The sequence below is a fragment of the Fragaria vesca genome, linkage group LG3 (genome assembly GCF_000184155.1).
Source record: "Fragaria vesca subsp. vesca linkage group LG3, FraVesHawaii_1.0, whole genome shotgun sequence".
Lineage (NCBI taxonomy): Eukaryota > Viridiplantae > Streptophyta > Magnoliopsida > Rosales > Rosaceae > Fragaria > Fragaria vesca.
In genome coordinates, this window is record NC_020493.1 from 22953803 (window position 1) to 22970347 (window position 16545).

The following is a 16545-nucleotide window of genomic DNA, read 5'->3' on the forward strand; positions in this document are numbered from 1 at the left end:
ATAAATAACATAATCTTATATCATCCCTCTTCTGCTCCTTGGTTTTTCAGGTCTCGGGTCATCAGGCCACATGCTTCATAATCATTCAGGTACTGACACTAAAGTTTCATCATACACAATCGCGTCAAATATCGCCCCAGGATACTCCTCAATTCTATATCGGGCACTGCAGACCGGTTTCTCTTCTTGAAGGTGTAAAATTAACCTAGCAGCGCTGCTGCATTTAGAACTGGCATTATATACAGCCTATTTATAAACAAACTCATGAACTATATAAGCATGTATTATACAGTAGTTACACATAGATATAAAGTTTATTATCGAATAAGTTTATGTGTAATGACATCTGTTAAGAATTCAAATTCAAAATAGAGGTTGTTAAGACAAGAATTGGATTAAGACAAGAATTTATCTTGACAGTTTCTTGATGGAAGAAACTGTCATGGAACTGTCAAAAGCAGTTGAAATACAACTACTGCCATTCTGATCCCTTCTTGAGCACAGACACACTCCTATATATTGTCCCATCCAGCATCTCTATTAATAAAGTCAGAAGGAAAGTCTGATGGTTAAATTTTTGAACTTCCGAAAAAGCCCAAAGTTTATTAAAACTCTTCTATGTTATAATATTGGTCGGAGGATATAATAGTCATTTGAAACTAAGAGCCAATACAGAAAAAACGGGAAGAGATGAGTCTTATGCGGAAGAGAAGAGATAAAGAAAAAAAGAAAAAGAACAAAAAGAAGAACGTAGGTGCACGAACTCCGGACTTCTGAAGAACCGCCAGTGCACGATCTCCATACTGCCGGTAACTGCAACAAAAACGTTGGGTTCAAATGGATCAGAAGAAGCAAACGAAAAAGGAACAAACAGGAGAAGAAAGAAATAGAGCCGACATTAAAGCCGACATTAGGAGTAGAGAGGAGATCAATCAAACTGGCTGAGATTCTGAGAAGGTATGTTTTATCGTTTGCTAATTCTCGAATTCTGTTCTCCCTTGATTTTGAGACCATGATTAATATTTATGAATCTCAGAAGGTATGCAGACTTGATTTTTGGAAGGTTTGAGGACTTGATTTCAGGATAGATACAAGCCTAGGACAAATCAATGGAGAAGGCTAGGTATGTGCACTTCAATTCTGGGTGAAATCCTGCAGTGGAGCAGTCGAAGTGAATAACACACTGTTCTTTGGGTTTTAATTTTTTCAAGAGCACAGTAAGAAGTTTGCTTGGACCAGTAGAGAAAAATCAAATGCAAATGGTAAATATAGTACGCTGAAGATTGGGGATTTTATTGTCAGCCAGGTTTTCGAGTTAATGGAACTGCTGAGACTTGGAACACTTTGATATATAGGATATTTTGTATTCTATTGTGATCGTACTTATTTTTATACTTTTACTTCTTATATTGTGATCTCTTCATTAGTCATCTTTAAATAAGATGTCTTATGCAAAGAAGGGCGCCGTTAGTAAGATGGTGTTTTTGTTTAAAAGGTGCTTTATATATCAGTTTTACTTTCTGGAATTACTTTACTAATTATCTTTTTTTGAATGAGTGGTAAATCTGTGAACGATACTGAAACTGGATGCACTAATTCTGCTTTTAAGGCATATGTAAAAACCAGAAGTCTAATATAAGAATTTCATTGGGTATTGGAGAGCCTAATAATGTTGTACATGTGCTGATAACGTGGTTTTGTAACGTAGATCGAAGTACTTATAGTGTGGTATTGCCTGTCCATAATCAATGATAGACAATACTTGGCAGCCTCATAATCAAATAGGTTTCCTTACATTTAATTCCTACTGAGTGTATAAAACATTTGATCTCTTCATTGTTTCTATCCAAATAAAGAATTTATGAGTGTATTCCCTATTTATCTTTTATCTTCTCCAGGTCTGTTGTGGTTAGTGAACTTGCAGAACTCCGGACTAACTCCACTCTTTAAATCACACCATCACTGCAAAGCAGAGTCACAAAGACACGCATATGATGAAAGAAAGTGTTAAAATAAAGAGGCATCTCTATTGTACACTGAGAAGGTATGTTGCATCTATATTAATTAATCAATTTTCATTTTTGTTCACCATGCTTTCAATGTTTGGTATTTCTTAGTCACTCTTATTGACTTTGTTCTCTATATTAGCTCATGGTAGTTGGCATCTAATTTAGCTGGTGTTTTTTTATTTTATTTCATGTTTTAGTTAGTTCAACTTTTTAAGACTGCTGGAAAGATCATGAAATCATTGGATTTTTTCATCTTGCAATCAGTAGTTTCAAAATTTAAATTTTTCATACACTCCTTCGAAATACTGTACAACTTGGGATTAAGGCTTATGGGGTTGAGCCAAGTTCAAGTTTACATATGAGGAATGACTGACTAAGCCCTAAATTTATCTTTTGTCAAGAATTGACATCTCATTATAAGCTGTTAGCCTGCTATATCAGTTTTATAATCGCTACACCCTTCAGTTTTATAATCCTTGATACTTTTTATCTGTAAATTTTGGTTCAATTCCCGTATGAGTTTTTCATTGCTTAGAGTCGTAGATTCAGTTATACAGAATCTTTACTTTTTAAATAATTTCGTGTGGAAAAAAGCCTGATATGAGAAAGCCTACCGAATTAAGTCATTTCTTTTCCTCTTTTGCGGTTTCAGTTCAGTTGGTTCACTGGAAGAGTGGGTTTGTAATACAATGCTGCTAATCAACAAGAAATAGAAACATTGAAAATGTTATATTTAGAGTCCAGCTTCATTGCATGTGCATAAAAGATTATCCTTGCCTGCACTCGTGTGATTGGTGTCTAATTGAAACAAGCCATTTATGTTCATGTCTAAGTTGCTAGAATATGAGCATATAAAACAAAGAATTCATTGTACGTTTCTTTAGGAAAGCTGTGTCTAATTTAACTAACGATCGTTTTCTAAGCTGTGTTTCTAATCTTTTATTTTTTTGGATGCAGGACAGTTCATATCCTAACCTAATCTTCGGTGTACAAGTCAGGAATACTTGCTTTGAAGACAGTTTTGGTTCCGTTGGCAAAGAACTTTATTTGAGGTAAGTTTTGGTTCACTTCGACAAACAATGGACTTGCTTTGAAATAAGTATTGCTATGAGATAAGTTTGGGTTAATCCATATTCTTGCCTGCATTCAATTGGTTTCATTTATGACCAAAGTGTGTGGGTTACAATTACTGATCCATCAAATTAAGACCTATTGATTTTTCTCAATGAAGGATGTTGGTGATGGAAAGGTACTACAAAGGGTTTGTGGGATAGAGGGCAGACATGGAGAGTGAGGTGCTATTTATCAATTTAGTTAGCAACACTGTTGTTGTTTGGCGGGAAAGTGGAACAAGTAGCAATATAGGCATGAGCTGTGACAGAAAATTTGAGTAGATGCAAGATGCAAGATATATTAAACTGTGATATTAGCCAAAGATTTGTATTTTTTTTTTTTTTTTTTGCAATAGTGGATAGGAGTCAAAGATTGATTATTCTTGGATCCTTGCAACAGTGGTGATACTTTCTCATTTTTGTTTACTCTTAGACTGCAAATAAGGCTAATATTCATAGTTTTGAATAAATATGAAATTCAGTACACTTGGAATCACATGTATTTGGAAGAAAGACCTGGGACCAAATACGATTTTAATATATTATTGCTGAAGTTTCACAAAATTTATTTCAATTTTCTGTATTGGGAGCTTGACTGCCATAATTATATGGTTCAGTAAAAAAAGTGTCTTTTTTTTAAATGCTCTGCATATCATAAAGTTTTCTATACTATGATTTTCTCTATATTGTATTATTGGAGCTCTGTTAAATTAGACTTTATTAAGTGAGCACACTTATTGTACATTTGAGTATGACCAAAAGAAAATGATCACATATCAAAGTAGAATAATTGGCCTTTCAAGAGACATGCCGGTCTTCACAATTTGAAAGCGTTAATTTACAGGCATAAGCGCACCCGAGTGTAGGAAGGCTAGATGTTGATCAAATACCCAAACACTAGGCTATATTAAGTGAGCATATTTATTATTGTCTGTTTTAATAAAGGATTGACGGAAAAGGATTACAACTCAAAGTAGAATAATTGGTCGTTCACGAGACATGCCAATCTACAAACTTTGAAAACGATATTTCACACGTGTGAAAGCGGCCCTTCCGCACGTTTTTATCAAGTCACATGCAAGTTTTGGTAGATACTGCTATATTAGCTAAGGGTACTTCATGACGAAAAAAGACATACGCACGCGCGAGCGTGGCCCTTCCGCACGCGCATCTACCAAATCTAGAAGAACAGATATGGATATGAACTCAAATCTACCAAGTTAGTATTTCAAACATATTTACATTTGATCTAGAATCTGTCATAAGATATTAGTATATTGAATGTTTATGAAATGTAGAAACTTACAGAAGGCACTCAATCCAGACCAGCTCCATCTTGTCAAGCAGTTTGATCAAAACTGTACCAGCTTCTGAAACAAATATAGGATCCCAGCTCTTGCATGAAGCAAACTCATCTGGTAATTCATATCCATCAAATTCAATGAGTTTAACCCAAGATTTAGGCTCATCATACTCTCTCATAACCCAAAATTCATTTTGCTCATAAAGATCCACAGACCGTACACATAGACCTCCTCCTAAAAGAACCTGCAGTCTTATCTCCCGCATATCATCTTCATTTCGGTTGAAAACAGGCAATGGCACTTGCCTGAACTCCTCCGCTGCCAAATCAAAAGCAACCAGAGTTGGATGTGATAGATCTATGGGATTGGAATAGTTCACCCAGTGAATCGCTCCATTTGAAAGAGCCCCCTGCCGGTCATTACACCCGGCCCATGAAGAGGAAGGAGCTTTGATAACTTTCCAAGAGTTGGTTCCAAGTGAGAAGACATGAACATTCACAAAATCACCAGGGGCAGGTTTTATGAAAACAACCTTGTAGTCGTCAGTGTTGGACACTTGACCAAAACCATAATATAAAAAATTTATGCACCATTTATCTTCTGTTGATTTTGTCAGCTCAAGCCGCGCAAAACATGGAGTAGGTAATTTGCGAAAAAATCCAGTTGATGGGTTCCAGATAGACAAGTTCTTGAAATAACCTTGATATGATTCACCTAGAAGTACCAAACCATTGCACGAGGCCATTACTCGTTGGCTCTTCTCCTCCGATGTTAATGTGAGATAACTGACCGAAGAATAACCCTCTAAGGATTGAAATCGAGAGGGTAACCAAGGCAAGCCATCTTCTAAAGGATCGGGGATATAACCTTTCACGGGTTTAATTGTAGGGTAGATGGAGATGAGTACTTTCCGACAGAGGGTTCCCTGCTGTGATGCTACTTCAAGATGAGACTTGCCAAACTGTGGATCAGAAATGATGATAGAACGCCAGCGTTTCGACACACAACTGAACCGTATCAAGGACTTGACTGGCAGACGGCAAAGAATCTTCACTATAACATCTTCAGGGAGATCATAGCTCTGCTCTTTCTTCTTCGACATTGACATGATTGCCGAACAGACTTACACAAATACAGCTGATGCAACCAATGCAACCAAGAATGCAGATATTACAACCATAATCCAATCACATGTTCTGATACTAAATGAGTTACAATTTGATTCAGACCCATTGACCCAAAAAAAAAATAATAATAAAATAAATTGATTCAGACCCAACACGAAAACTAGTTACTGATTTACTTCACTCCCCCATCATGTGGTTACAGTGAAATAGAGGTATATTAACATGAGCATCTTCCTTTTGTGACAGACCTTAAACTTTGTAGAGATATCGATGAAAGATCCCAGATGTTAAGCTTGTTTCTACAGAGACATAAAAATTGAACTGAATTAAGAGAACTTACCCGCGAAGATGTTGGTCCAGAAGGAGAGCTTCGATGTGATCGCAACCCAAATTGAAAACCAGGAAGAATGTGGGGATTGTGGGCACGGATTTTAGGTTTACCAAGATGAGCGGAAATGATAAGGAGGAGCTTTGGGAGTTTACAGCAGAGTGAAACAGAATTGGGGGTTTACAATAGACGGATTTTGGGCTTGGGCTTGTAAAAAGTCAGTATTGCTAAAAACGATCCAATTTATTTACACGTACGTGTCCAGCCGTATCGGACACACATCCGGCCGTTTCTCACCATACCCGGCAGTTCGAGAGAACATTCTTATTATACAAGACGCCGGGTATGCGTTGGTAGAGGCCGGAAACTGAAGGATACGGCTAGATATGGTCGAATACGGAATACATATCCGTAAATTTATGAGATACGCGGGGTAATAATAATAGTGCATTATTCATAGTTTTGATTCCTGAATTACAAATAAGACACAAAACATCAAAAACAAAAGAGAATGAACAATGAGAAGGTGGTGAATTTAAATTAGGTACATCATAAAAGCAAATTTGAAAGGAATTTATAGCAACCCCTCTTCATTTCTGCTTCTTACATTCCAATGATTCACCATAATATCATTCAGGTAGTGAAACCAGAGTTTCATCATATACAGCCCCTCTAAATTGTCGGTGCACTTTATTAGTTTTATTCTTGTTTTGATTCTTTATGGTAAGTAAACAATAGAATGAAATGAAATATTCTCATACCAAGTTAATAAACGTGTTATTGGTGAAGAATGGAACAAATTACCAGGTTACTATAATAATTCAACATTTAAACTACGAACAAGTCCATAATAGTGGAAAACAAGCATAAACCAAATAGAAGGCTTGACATATACCATAGGTGCTCGATTATTACAAACAGAAACCAAACATGAAAGGTATTGAAAAATGAGATGAAATTACAGGTGGAGAATCCATATTGTAAAGAACATTAAATCATAAAAACCATCAGCCTGCAGCATTTGCATGCCGGTATATCTTATCAAAAACTTCAAAGGCAGATACATAGCAAACTCAACTAAACATCAAGTGTCAAGTGATTCAAGTAGCTATCCATAATCATTCAGCCAGAGAAACTACAGTTTCATCGTATAAAGTTGCGCCCAAAAGCTTACACTCAAGCTCCTTCTTAAGCCTAAATCTGCCCCTGAAGACCGCCCTCTTCTTTTTAAGGCATTTGATCCTTACCAACTCCTTGTTGTCAAGCAGGATCACTATTTCACCACTTTCCGTAACAAAACTCGGCTCCCAAAAACGAACCGGATCAAGAACATCATGTAAATCCTTCTTCTGTAATTTACATAGTTTCTTCCATGAATTAGACACCCCATAATCTCTCATCATCCACAGATCAATATACCCACCTGGCCGCCCTTCAACATCATAAGTCTCAGACCAAACACAAAGACATCCTCCTGCATGGACAACAGTCTTCATTCTTCTATTGAAACCTCGATGAACTCGTTTAAAAGAAGGACCTGGCACTTTACGTAACTTCTCGTTTTCCAAATCAAAAGCACAGACTTCAATATTGTTGCCTTCTATGTTGTTGTTACGTTCTGTGTAGTGGTTGATCCAATGTATTGCTTCATTTGAAAGAGTTCCGGAATTAGTAGTTGGGCTGTAGCTGCCCGATGGCCAGCGAGAAGCTTGCCTGAGTTTCCAAGAGTTCTCTCTAACAGAGAATATGAAGACGTTGACGACTCTAGAACCAGAGTCATCAGGGAAGGGTACCAAAACAAGCTTGTAATCATCAGTGGATGAGACATAACCAAAACCATCTAAAACAATATTATCAGAATCATATTCTTCATCGGAGCGCGCTTTTTTCATTACTAGTGAATAATCTAGAAGAGGTAATTTGCGCTCGAAACCAGTTGATGGGTTCCAAATAGACCATCCATTGAAAATGTTACCTACAGCAACCAAGCCGTTGCACGAAGAGATTACTAGTTTCTCATTCTCTCCGGATGGAATGGTGAGATTTCTGACCAGAGACTGATATCCGAATGAGTCTTCTAATGACTTGAATTGATAGGGGACTACGGAGAGAATGAGTCTCCTTGTGATGGTTCTTCTCTCAGTTGCTAGTTTGAGGTGGGCTTGACCTAACTGTGGATCAGAAAGTATGATACTTTGCCACCGTTTCGATACACAACTTAATCCAATCAAAGACTTAATCGGCAACCTGCATAGAATCTTCTGAAGTACATCTTCAGGGATATCAGAGTTGAGGTGACGATCCTTCTTCGTCATTGGCAACATTATCTGCCTATTGAAAGATTAACCATGTACTAGCCTTCCTGCACCTCAGAGTGCGAAAGGGCCGCTGTATATCATCTGAAAAATGAGATTAAGCGTTGGCACTACTGCACAATTAAGATGCAATCACGATAACAAAATCAAAATGTATGCAGAAGAAGCTTAGTGATCAAAATTTACCAAAAGAGAAAAAGTTACAGTTAGGGTATGTTCAACCGTGAATGATCGACTAGGTTATTTTGTTTATTTAGGAATTATGGTTACTTGGGGCACACGCAGATCATGACTTAAATCCAACACGAAAAAGAATGGAACTGATTAACTTCACATTCCGTCATCTGTTACAGTGCAATACAGATGAATTTTCATGAGTATAAATATTTTCCGATCCTTTGTTTGGATTTCTCTGCTAGACCAAAAGTTTTAAGTACTAGTAGAGATTTCAATAATAGATCCAAGAAATTGTATACAATCAAGAAAACTTACCGGTAAAGAGGTTGGTCCAGCTGGACGCAGTGGCCGGCAAACAGCGCCGATGTGATCACTACCCAAAATCACAGAAAGAAACTAAAGGATTATATAACAGAGATTTCGGGTTTGGGCTTCCTTGGGCTTGGGCTTGGGCTTTTTTTGGGTACGCTGGTTATGGATGAACTCATGCATTTGGGAAAATCATTGAGAACCATTTTTCTTTACAGTATACATACTATATGTTAGCTCAATGTCAATTATGTTTTCTAATGTCTATTTGCCGTATGCATATGACTTTGCCAATAAAGGCCAGCATTTATAGTTTGGAATAAGAGAAAATTACATAGTAGCATATGACCAAATTTAAAAACACAAAAAACTCATTTCTAATAATTTTTATACAAATTAGGATATGGGTCTCAAGCCCAAAACCAAATAATAGCAGACATGATCCAAATGTTAAATTCAAATGACCAAAATGTTCTATTTCCTAATAAAATTACATTAGATGCCACTCTCACTCCATTTCCTTCTCTCATTCCAACGTTTTGATTCTTCTTCTTCTTCTTCTTCTTCTTCTCTCTCTCTCTCTCTCTCTCTCTCAAATCTAGCAGATCTCATCATCACAATTTCAATCCATGACACGATTTGATATGCCGCACCTTCATCTTCCATGGCGGCGAGTGCCTTGAACGATGAACTCATCGTCTTGTGCCACCGGGCATGGCCGCCGATTGTGTCTAAGGAGTCGATCGGCATCATGGAGAAGACCGTCGATATCCTTTCGCGACAATGTGGGGAGGAGCTTGCCCTAAAGACGGGAATCTGTCGTCGGTCGTGTTGACAACTACAAGGCGGTGCTGCTACTGTCCTTATTTGCCTGCTACAAGGCACTGCTTACTGTTTGGACAAATGATTTCACTGCTACTGTTTGGACAGATGATTTCGCTGCTACTGTTGGAAAAGTAAATTTGCTGCTATTGTTGGAAAAGTGAATTTGCTGCTATTGTTGGAAGGAATTTGCTGCTAGTGTTGGAAAAGTAAATTTGCTGCTACTGTTGGAGAGAATTTGCTGCTACTGGTCAGAAAGTTAAATTTGCTGCTACTGCGAGATCTGTGGGTAAAGTAAATTTGATGCTACTGTTTAGATATGTTGGAGGGAATTTGCTGCTACTGCAAGATTTGTTGGGAGGGTTAATTTGCTGCTACTGTTTAGATCTATTGGAAGTGTAGATTTCGAATCTAGTAGCAGCAGTAACAGCGTCCTATTATTAGGTAGTAGCAGATTTCAAAGTTGGCATCTAGTCGGCAGTAGCAGCAACAGGCATCCTAGTTGACAGTAGCAGCAATATAATATGTGATTAAGGGTAGTTTCGTAAAATGTGTAGTGACAGATGGCATGTGGACATCAATTTGTCCTAATTTGTTAAATTTTGTCCTTAAATGTGTAAGATATTGTGTAAAGGATGTATTTGTAAACTGAAATTTGATCAATAACTTTATAGTAATTTACTATTGGTATAAAGATATACGACCAAATAAGCTTTAATTGCTGTTCACTTATTACATATTTCGGTAATGAATGAAATTAAATTACTTGGCCTTTCAACAAAGATATCAATCTTTCAAGATTCGAAACGATGATACACACGCGTGAGACGCGGCCCTTCCGCACGTGAGTCTAGTAATAAGAAAGCCAGAAAACAAAACTGAATATGCCCTTCACTACGGTCTTCACTAAAATACATACTTGAAATGTCATCATTTCTTTTTATACCAAACCTAAAGGTGACCTCATTAAAACATTGTTCTGATAAAATCCAGTAGGATAAAAACTCAAATTCAAGAATGAGTACCACCTAAGAAGATTTTGTAAGATAGACAAGTAAAAGCTTGATTAACCGTCTCAAAAGTCAAAAACTTCATGTAACTGTTCCCAAATCCCGCCGGCGACTGAGCACCACCAACTATGGTTCAAGGAAACAGAAGATTTCACTCACCATAACCATTAAGATAGAGAAACTAGAGTCTCATCGTATGAAGTTGCGCCTAACAAATGCTTACACCCAGGCGCCTCCTGGAGCCTATATCGGCCACTGCAGACCGGCTTCTTCTTTTTATGGCATTCAATCCTTACCAACTCCTTGTTGTCAACCTTGATCACAATTGCACCACTTTCTATAACCAAACATGGCTCCCAAAAACTAAGTGCATCAAGATCAAGAACATTCCGTATGTCAACATCCCTCCTAAATTTAAAAGGCTTCATCCATGAATTACGCACCCCATAATCTCTCATCATCCATAGTTCACTATACCAACACCGTTTTTGAAAAGTCTCAGACCAAAGGCAGAGGCATCCTCCTGAATGATCAATAGTCTGCATTTTTCTGTTAACATGAGGATTATCATTTTGGTTAAAACGAGGAGCAGGCACTTTACGAAACTCCTCCTTCTCCAAATCAAATGCACACACATCAAACTCCTTATAATTATGGTCTCTGTTAACCCAATGGATTGCTTCATTTGAAAGAGTTCCGTGGTGTGTAGGAGCGTAGGGTCTGTAGCTCCCGGATGGCCAGAGAGAAACTTTCTTGAGCTTCCAAGAATTAGCTCTCATAGAGAATATGAAGATATTGACGTCAACTGCATAACCAAAATCTTTAACAGGGGATACTAAAACAAGTTTGTAGTCATCAGTGGATGAGGCATAACCAAAACCAACTAACATTTCACTAAACACAGTGTTCGGACTGCTGCGCTTCCCCTTCTCTCAAGGGGGCTTTATACTTTTTCATTACCAGTGAATAATCTGGAGCACGGATTTTGCGGCAGAACCCAGTTGATGGGTTCCAAATAGACCACCCTTTGTGAAAATAACCTAGAGCTACCAAACCGTTGCTAGAAAGCACTTTGCCACACTCCTCGGGTGGGATGGTGAGATTTCTAACCAATGAATCATCTCCAAACGATCTTTCTAAAAATTTGAATTGATGAGGCACACCAAGTTCGGGGATTTCATCAAGAAGATCTAATTCATAGGGGAATATGGTGAGAAAGAGTCTCTTAGTGATGGTTCTCTGCTCTGATGCTAGTTTGAGGTGGGCGTTTCCAAATTGTGGGTCTGAAAGTATGATGCCACGCCACTGTTTCGATACACAACTAAATCGGATCAAAGACTTGAATGGCAACCTACACAGAATCTGCAGAATTATATCTTCAGGGAGGTCAAAGTTCTGTTGCACCTTCTCCATTGTCTCGATCCAGCAGGGAAGCTATCAACAACTATATATGGTTCTTCAACTAATTAAGATGCAATAACAAGTGAACGTGTACAACAAAACGACCCTATGTAGAATCTGAAACAAGTAAATTAGTTTACCAAGAAAGAGTTGCCGTCGGAACAAGAGCTTAATTTGGTGCGGCGGAGCTAACGGAGGTAGGGCTTTGTTGAAACGTGAATGACTAGGGCTTGTATATTTAGGAGATGGGTATGATTGCGTGAGTCGCAAGACATGAGATGCTTTATTTGTTGTTGAGAAGAATGAGAAGAATGAGAAGATCCTTGTGAAAACTATAATGCGAGGCCCAAAGGGAACGCGAGTGAAACCCTAGGTTTTGGGACAGAAACATATGATTTGGTCCATATGATCGCTCGACGCAGGAAGGTAGTGATCGTGGGAAGCTGGGCAGTGGCAGAGGAGGCCACCGCAAGGAAAGAAGTGTCGTTGGCCCTATTAGTGCCAACACCGTCCCCCTCAAGGAAATACACTCACATATTCTTCTTTTCTGTAGTAAGTGTCGATGCAACTCATTGATTCATTAACATTATCGGAAACAAAGCATCTCCGGCCATGGAGGCACTTACATATATCTAAGATGAAGAATTACAATAGTTATAACATAAACCATTCAATAACGTAAGCGAGCTAGAATCACACTTACATGTTCTTCTTTTCTGTAATAAGCATCGATGCAAGTCATGCAACTCATTCATTCATTAACATTATCGGAAACAAAACATCTCCGTGTTGTTTAGTGTCTCAATTTGTCTATGTTAATCTTGTATTAGATTAAAGGTTGTTTTGTAAAAGCTATCTTAAGGCTTTATAAGGGTAGTAATAGGGTTTCTCCCTATCAAGAGAGATAGTTGTTTGTTTGCTGCCGTAAACACCTTTGAGAGCTGTTGTGATAGCAGAGCTGCTATCACTTTGTAACCCCTCATTTGTTAGTGGATTTCATTCTCCCTGCTACTCCACGTTAAATCCTTTGTGTTCTCTTTTGTTCTCTGTTCTTGCATAAGATTTAAGCTGTGGGATTTTCCCAACAGTAATATCTTGTTCATCTGTTAACTGCTGTTATTTGCCGTTGTTATTTGGTTTGAGCGCAACACTCCGGCCATGGAAGCACTAACATATATCCAAGATGAAGAATTACAATAGTTATGACGTAAAAATCAACCATCATTTAGGAGCACATTTGATAAAACATAAAAGGTCTTGCCATAAAAAATAAATAATAAACGGTGGAGAATATACATATATAAAAAAAAATTAAAATAAAAACATAAAGTGATAGGAAGCCAACAGTTTTGAATGGAAATGTAGCAAAGTCGATTAAACATCAAGTATATGTACCCAACTGATTCACTATATATAATCATTTCAGCTAGAGAGAAACTAGAGTTTCATCATATAAAGTTGCACCTGACAAAAGCCTACACCCAGGCGCCTCCTGATCAAGCCTATATCGGCCGATGCACACCGGCTCCTTGTTTTTACAGCATTCAATCCTTACCAACTCCTTCTCGTCAAGCTCGATCATAATTTCTACTTTCCATAACCAAACTTGGCTCCCAAATAGGAACTCCTCCAAGAACATCCCAAAAAGCAGACTTCCTAAATTTAAAAAGATTCATCCATGAATTACACACCCCATAATCTCTCATAATCCACAATTCGATTTCCCCATGATAAGTCTCGGACCAAAGGCAAAGGCACCCTCCTGCATGATCAACAGTCTGCATTGTTCGATCGCCATGTCTAGCAATATCATGGTTAAAACAATCCGGAACAGGCACATTACGTAACTCCTCATTCCCCAAATCGAAAGCACAGACATCAAACTCTTCAACCTGCGGTCTGTTTAGATTTATGTAGATGTCATAGTTATATTCTCTATGGTGGTTAGCCCAATGAACTGCTTCATTTGAAAGAGTTCCATATACGCACCTAGGACTGTAACCCCGGGCTGGCCAGCGAGAAGCTTCCCTGAGTTTCCATGAGTTAGCTCTCATAGAGAATATGAAGATGTTGAGGACGTTAGATGAAGAAGTACCAGCTCTCATCCATGGACTAGATTCATCATCAATGGGGGATACTAAAACAATTAGTTTGTAGTCATCAATGGATGAGGCATAACCAAAACCAACCAACACATTAGTAAAATCATAGTCTTCTCTCCAGGGGCATGACCTCTTTTTCTTTACTAGTGAATAATCTGGAGCAGGTATTTTGCGGTGGAACCTAGTCGATGGGTTCCAAATTGACCAACCTTTCGAAAAACTACCTAGAGCTACCAAACCGTTGCATGAAAGCACTTTGCCATGCTCCTCGGGTGGGATGGTGAGATTTCTGACCAGAGAATCATCTCCAAACGAGGTTTCTAAAGATTTGAATTGATAGGGCACACCGAGTTCGGGGATTTCTTCATCATCTAAACCGTGTTCAGTGAGGAAGAGTCTCCTAGTGATGGTTCCCTTCTCAGATGCTAGTTTGAGGTGGTCTTTTCCGAATTGTGGGTCGGAAACTATGATGCTACGCCACCGTTTGGATACACAGCTGAATCGAATCAAAGACTTAACCGGCAACCTACATAGAATATTCAGAGTTATATCTTCAGGGAGGTCAGAGTTCAGGTTCAGACGATACTTCTTCTTCACTGGCAACGCCAGCATATTAGTAACAATAACCAAACGTATGTAGAATCTGAAGCTATAAGTAACAAAAGTTTACCAAAAAGAGAAACTTACCCGTTGGAGCCACAGCAGAAAATAAGACTTCAATATGTTTGGGATGTTAAGGTATATCATTTTTCTCAAACTACAAGGTTTATATAGGATTCAAGCGTTGTTCTAACGGGAAATTATCTCCTACAATTGTACATAATATGTTTCCTACACATACAAGGAAAGTAAATATCACTATTCTACAGCTACGGCTTTGATGGGGTGCGTCGGGTCAATACTGACACAATTAGGCTAGGGTTTGCTCAAACGTGAATGATCACTGATCATGGTTATTTTTTTATATTATTATTATTTATACCACTGAGCAACAGTTTGAAAATTTCTAGATAGATAGATATACAAAAGATGGATGATCAAGGAATGGAAATAAGCACCAATGCGGCTGGTTATGCCCAAAAATTTTAGAGCAGCTAGCTAGATTCCTTGCCTAAGTGGAGCATTAGGGTGTCGACAAGCAGGACAGAGATGATTGATGTGGAGCCAGGGGACAATGCAATCTCGATGATAATTGTATGAGAAGCAGAGCAGGGCAACTGATCAATGCTGATATCTTTTTTTCAGTCCAAACATTTCCATACAAATAGCACATTGTAATTCATCATCAACATCATCAGGTGGACTCGCGGCTTCCTCCAAAACCTGGATGAATGATTCAGTTGCCGGAGCCCGGAATCAGCTTGTGTTAAGATATCAGTCCCACATCGGGAATATGAGACCTTGCCTGTAGGTTGATAAGGGTTTGGGTCACTCCACCCATTGCCAATTGGTTTTGGATGTGAACCCTAGACTATTTTATCATGGTATCAGAGCGGGTTACCCACGTCTACGTGTGAAGCTCAATGGCCACATGAACTCCACGTCACCCCAAATGTTGCTCACGTGTTAGGCTTAAAAATTTGCCACACATGCGAGGACGTGTTGAGATATCAATCCCACATCATGAATATGGGACCTTGCCTGTAGGTTTCTAAGGGTTTGGGTCACTCAACCCATTGCCAATTGGTTTTGGATGTGAAACCCTAGACTATTTTATCAGCTTGGCGTTGTAGTATGAATTATAATCTGCAACCTCCGACAACAACTCTCTCATGCTTGCTTCAACTCTGTTCTTCATTTCTTCTGTTTACAGAGGCGTCTGTCTTAACTCTAAAGTGAATGCTCAGGCTTGTATATGTAGGATTTTTAAGAGTATGGTAGCGTGAGTCGCAAGTATATCATAAGAGATGGGCCGCTTTGGGGCATTTTGCTGTCTTCTGGTTTGGACTAGCAGGCTGGCCCATCATTCATCGAGTAAAGTAAAGTAAGCCCAGAATTGATTTTTTTTTTTTGGAATTATCTGAACAGAGCATGGATCTGATGCACTCTTTGGATCTAGTTCAGCAAATCAGCCTTTTCACTCTGATTCCTTAGGTTATGGTCTGGTCGATTAGAGGTTTCTAATTGTATTTCGTTTTCAAGTTTGAAAAAAGAAAGAAAGCTGGAGAATAGCACGTAGTGTCTTTTGAACTTGCATCAATTATGTCGTAAATTACATTATGAAATTCAAGATCTATCTTATTAAAAGAAAAAAGGTACATGCGGAGTTTGACATATACCATCTAGTGAAACTTGGACGACTTATAGTCCAAACTTAATCAGAATTTAAAACCTTATATATAAAACGAAAAATAAAAATTCAGCTTTCATGCGATGCATTTCGATCTTTAAAAAAACACAATAAATTTTTAATATCGCCGCACTTACAAGTGAGGTGTAGTGTCAAATCTAAGAAATGGTGCATATGTTTCATGAATCATGACTACATAAGCTCTGGTGGTTGGATAGTTAAGTTGAAGAAGTAGGGAC

At 38.3% G+C, this 16545-nt stretch overlaps 4 protein-coding genes and 1 non-coding gene across 5 annotated transcripts; 1 reads left to right on the top strand and 4 right to left on the bottom strand.

Annotated features, from left to right (window-relative positions):
* The first annotated feature begins 775 nt into the window (after nt 1–775).
* On the top strand, nt 776–3313 carry LOC101305543. Its single transcript, XR_184293.1, has 3 exons — nt 776–2044; nt 2967–3061; nt 3241–3313. It is a non-coding gene; the product is annotated as an uncharacterized LOC101305543 (transcript).
* Nucleotides 3314–4423: 1110 nt separating this feature from the next.
* On the bottom strand, nt 4424–5533 carry LOC101298988 (F-box/kelch-repeat protein At3g06240-like). Its single transcript, XM_004296096.1, has one exon. It carries the CDS (start codon nt 5531–5533, stop codon nt 4424–4426), a length of 1110 nt encoding a protein of 369 aa, XP_004296144.1.
* Nucleotides 5534–6998: 1465 nt separating this feature from the next.
* LOC101299284 (F-box/kelch-repeat protein At3g06240-like) lies at nt 6999–8195 on the bottom strand. Its single transcript, XM_004296097.1, has one exon. The coding sequence runs from the start codon at nt 8193–8195 to the stop codon at nt 6999–7001; it is 1197 nt and encodes a 398-aa protein (XP_004296145.1).
* Nucleotides 8196–10680: 2485 nt separating this feature from the next.
* On the bottom strand, nt 10681–11403 carry LOC101299569 (F-box protein CPR30-like). Its single transcript, XM_004296098.1, has one exon. The coding sequence runs from the start codon at nt 11401–11403 to the stop codon at nt 10681–10683; it is 723 nt and encodes a 240-aa protein (XP_004296146.1).
* A 2079-nt stretch (nt 11404–13482) lies between these two features.
* LOC101299851 (F-box/kelch-repeat protein At3g06240-like) lies at nt 13483–14628 on the bottom strand. The gene has a single exon (XM_004296099.1). It carries the CDS (start codon nt 14626–14628, stop codon nt 13483–13485), a length of 1146 nt encoding a protein of 381 aa, XP_004296147.1.
* Between the last annotated feature and the right edge of the window lie 1917 nt (nt 14629–16545).

What these genes read in the sequence shown, in the direction of transcription:
- LOC101298988 (XM_004296096.1), bottom strand. Translation starts at nt 5,533, where the DNA reads ATGTCAATGTCGAAGAAGAAAGAGCAGAGCTATGATCTCCCTGAAGAT.
- LOC101299284 (XM_004296097.1), bottom strand. Translation starts at nt 8,195, where the DNA reads ATGACGAAGAAGGATCGTCACCTCAACTCTGATATCCCTGAAGATGTA.
- LOC101299569 (XM_004296098.1), bottom strand. Translation starts at nt 11,403, where the DNA reads ATGTTAGTTGGTTTTGGTTATGCCTCATCCACTGATGACTACAAACTT.
- LOC101299851 (XM_004296099.1), bottom strand. Translation starts at nt 14,628, where the DNA reads ATGCTGGCGTTGCCAGTGAAGAAGAAGTATCGTCTGAACCTGAACTCT.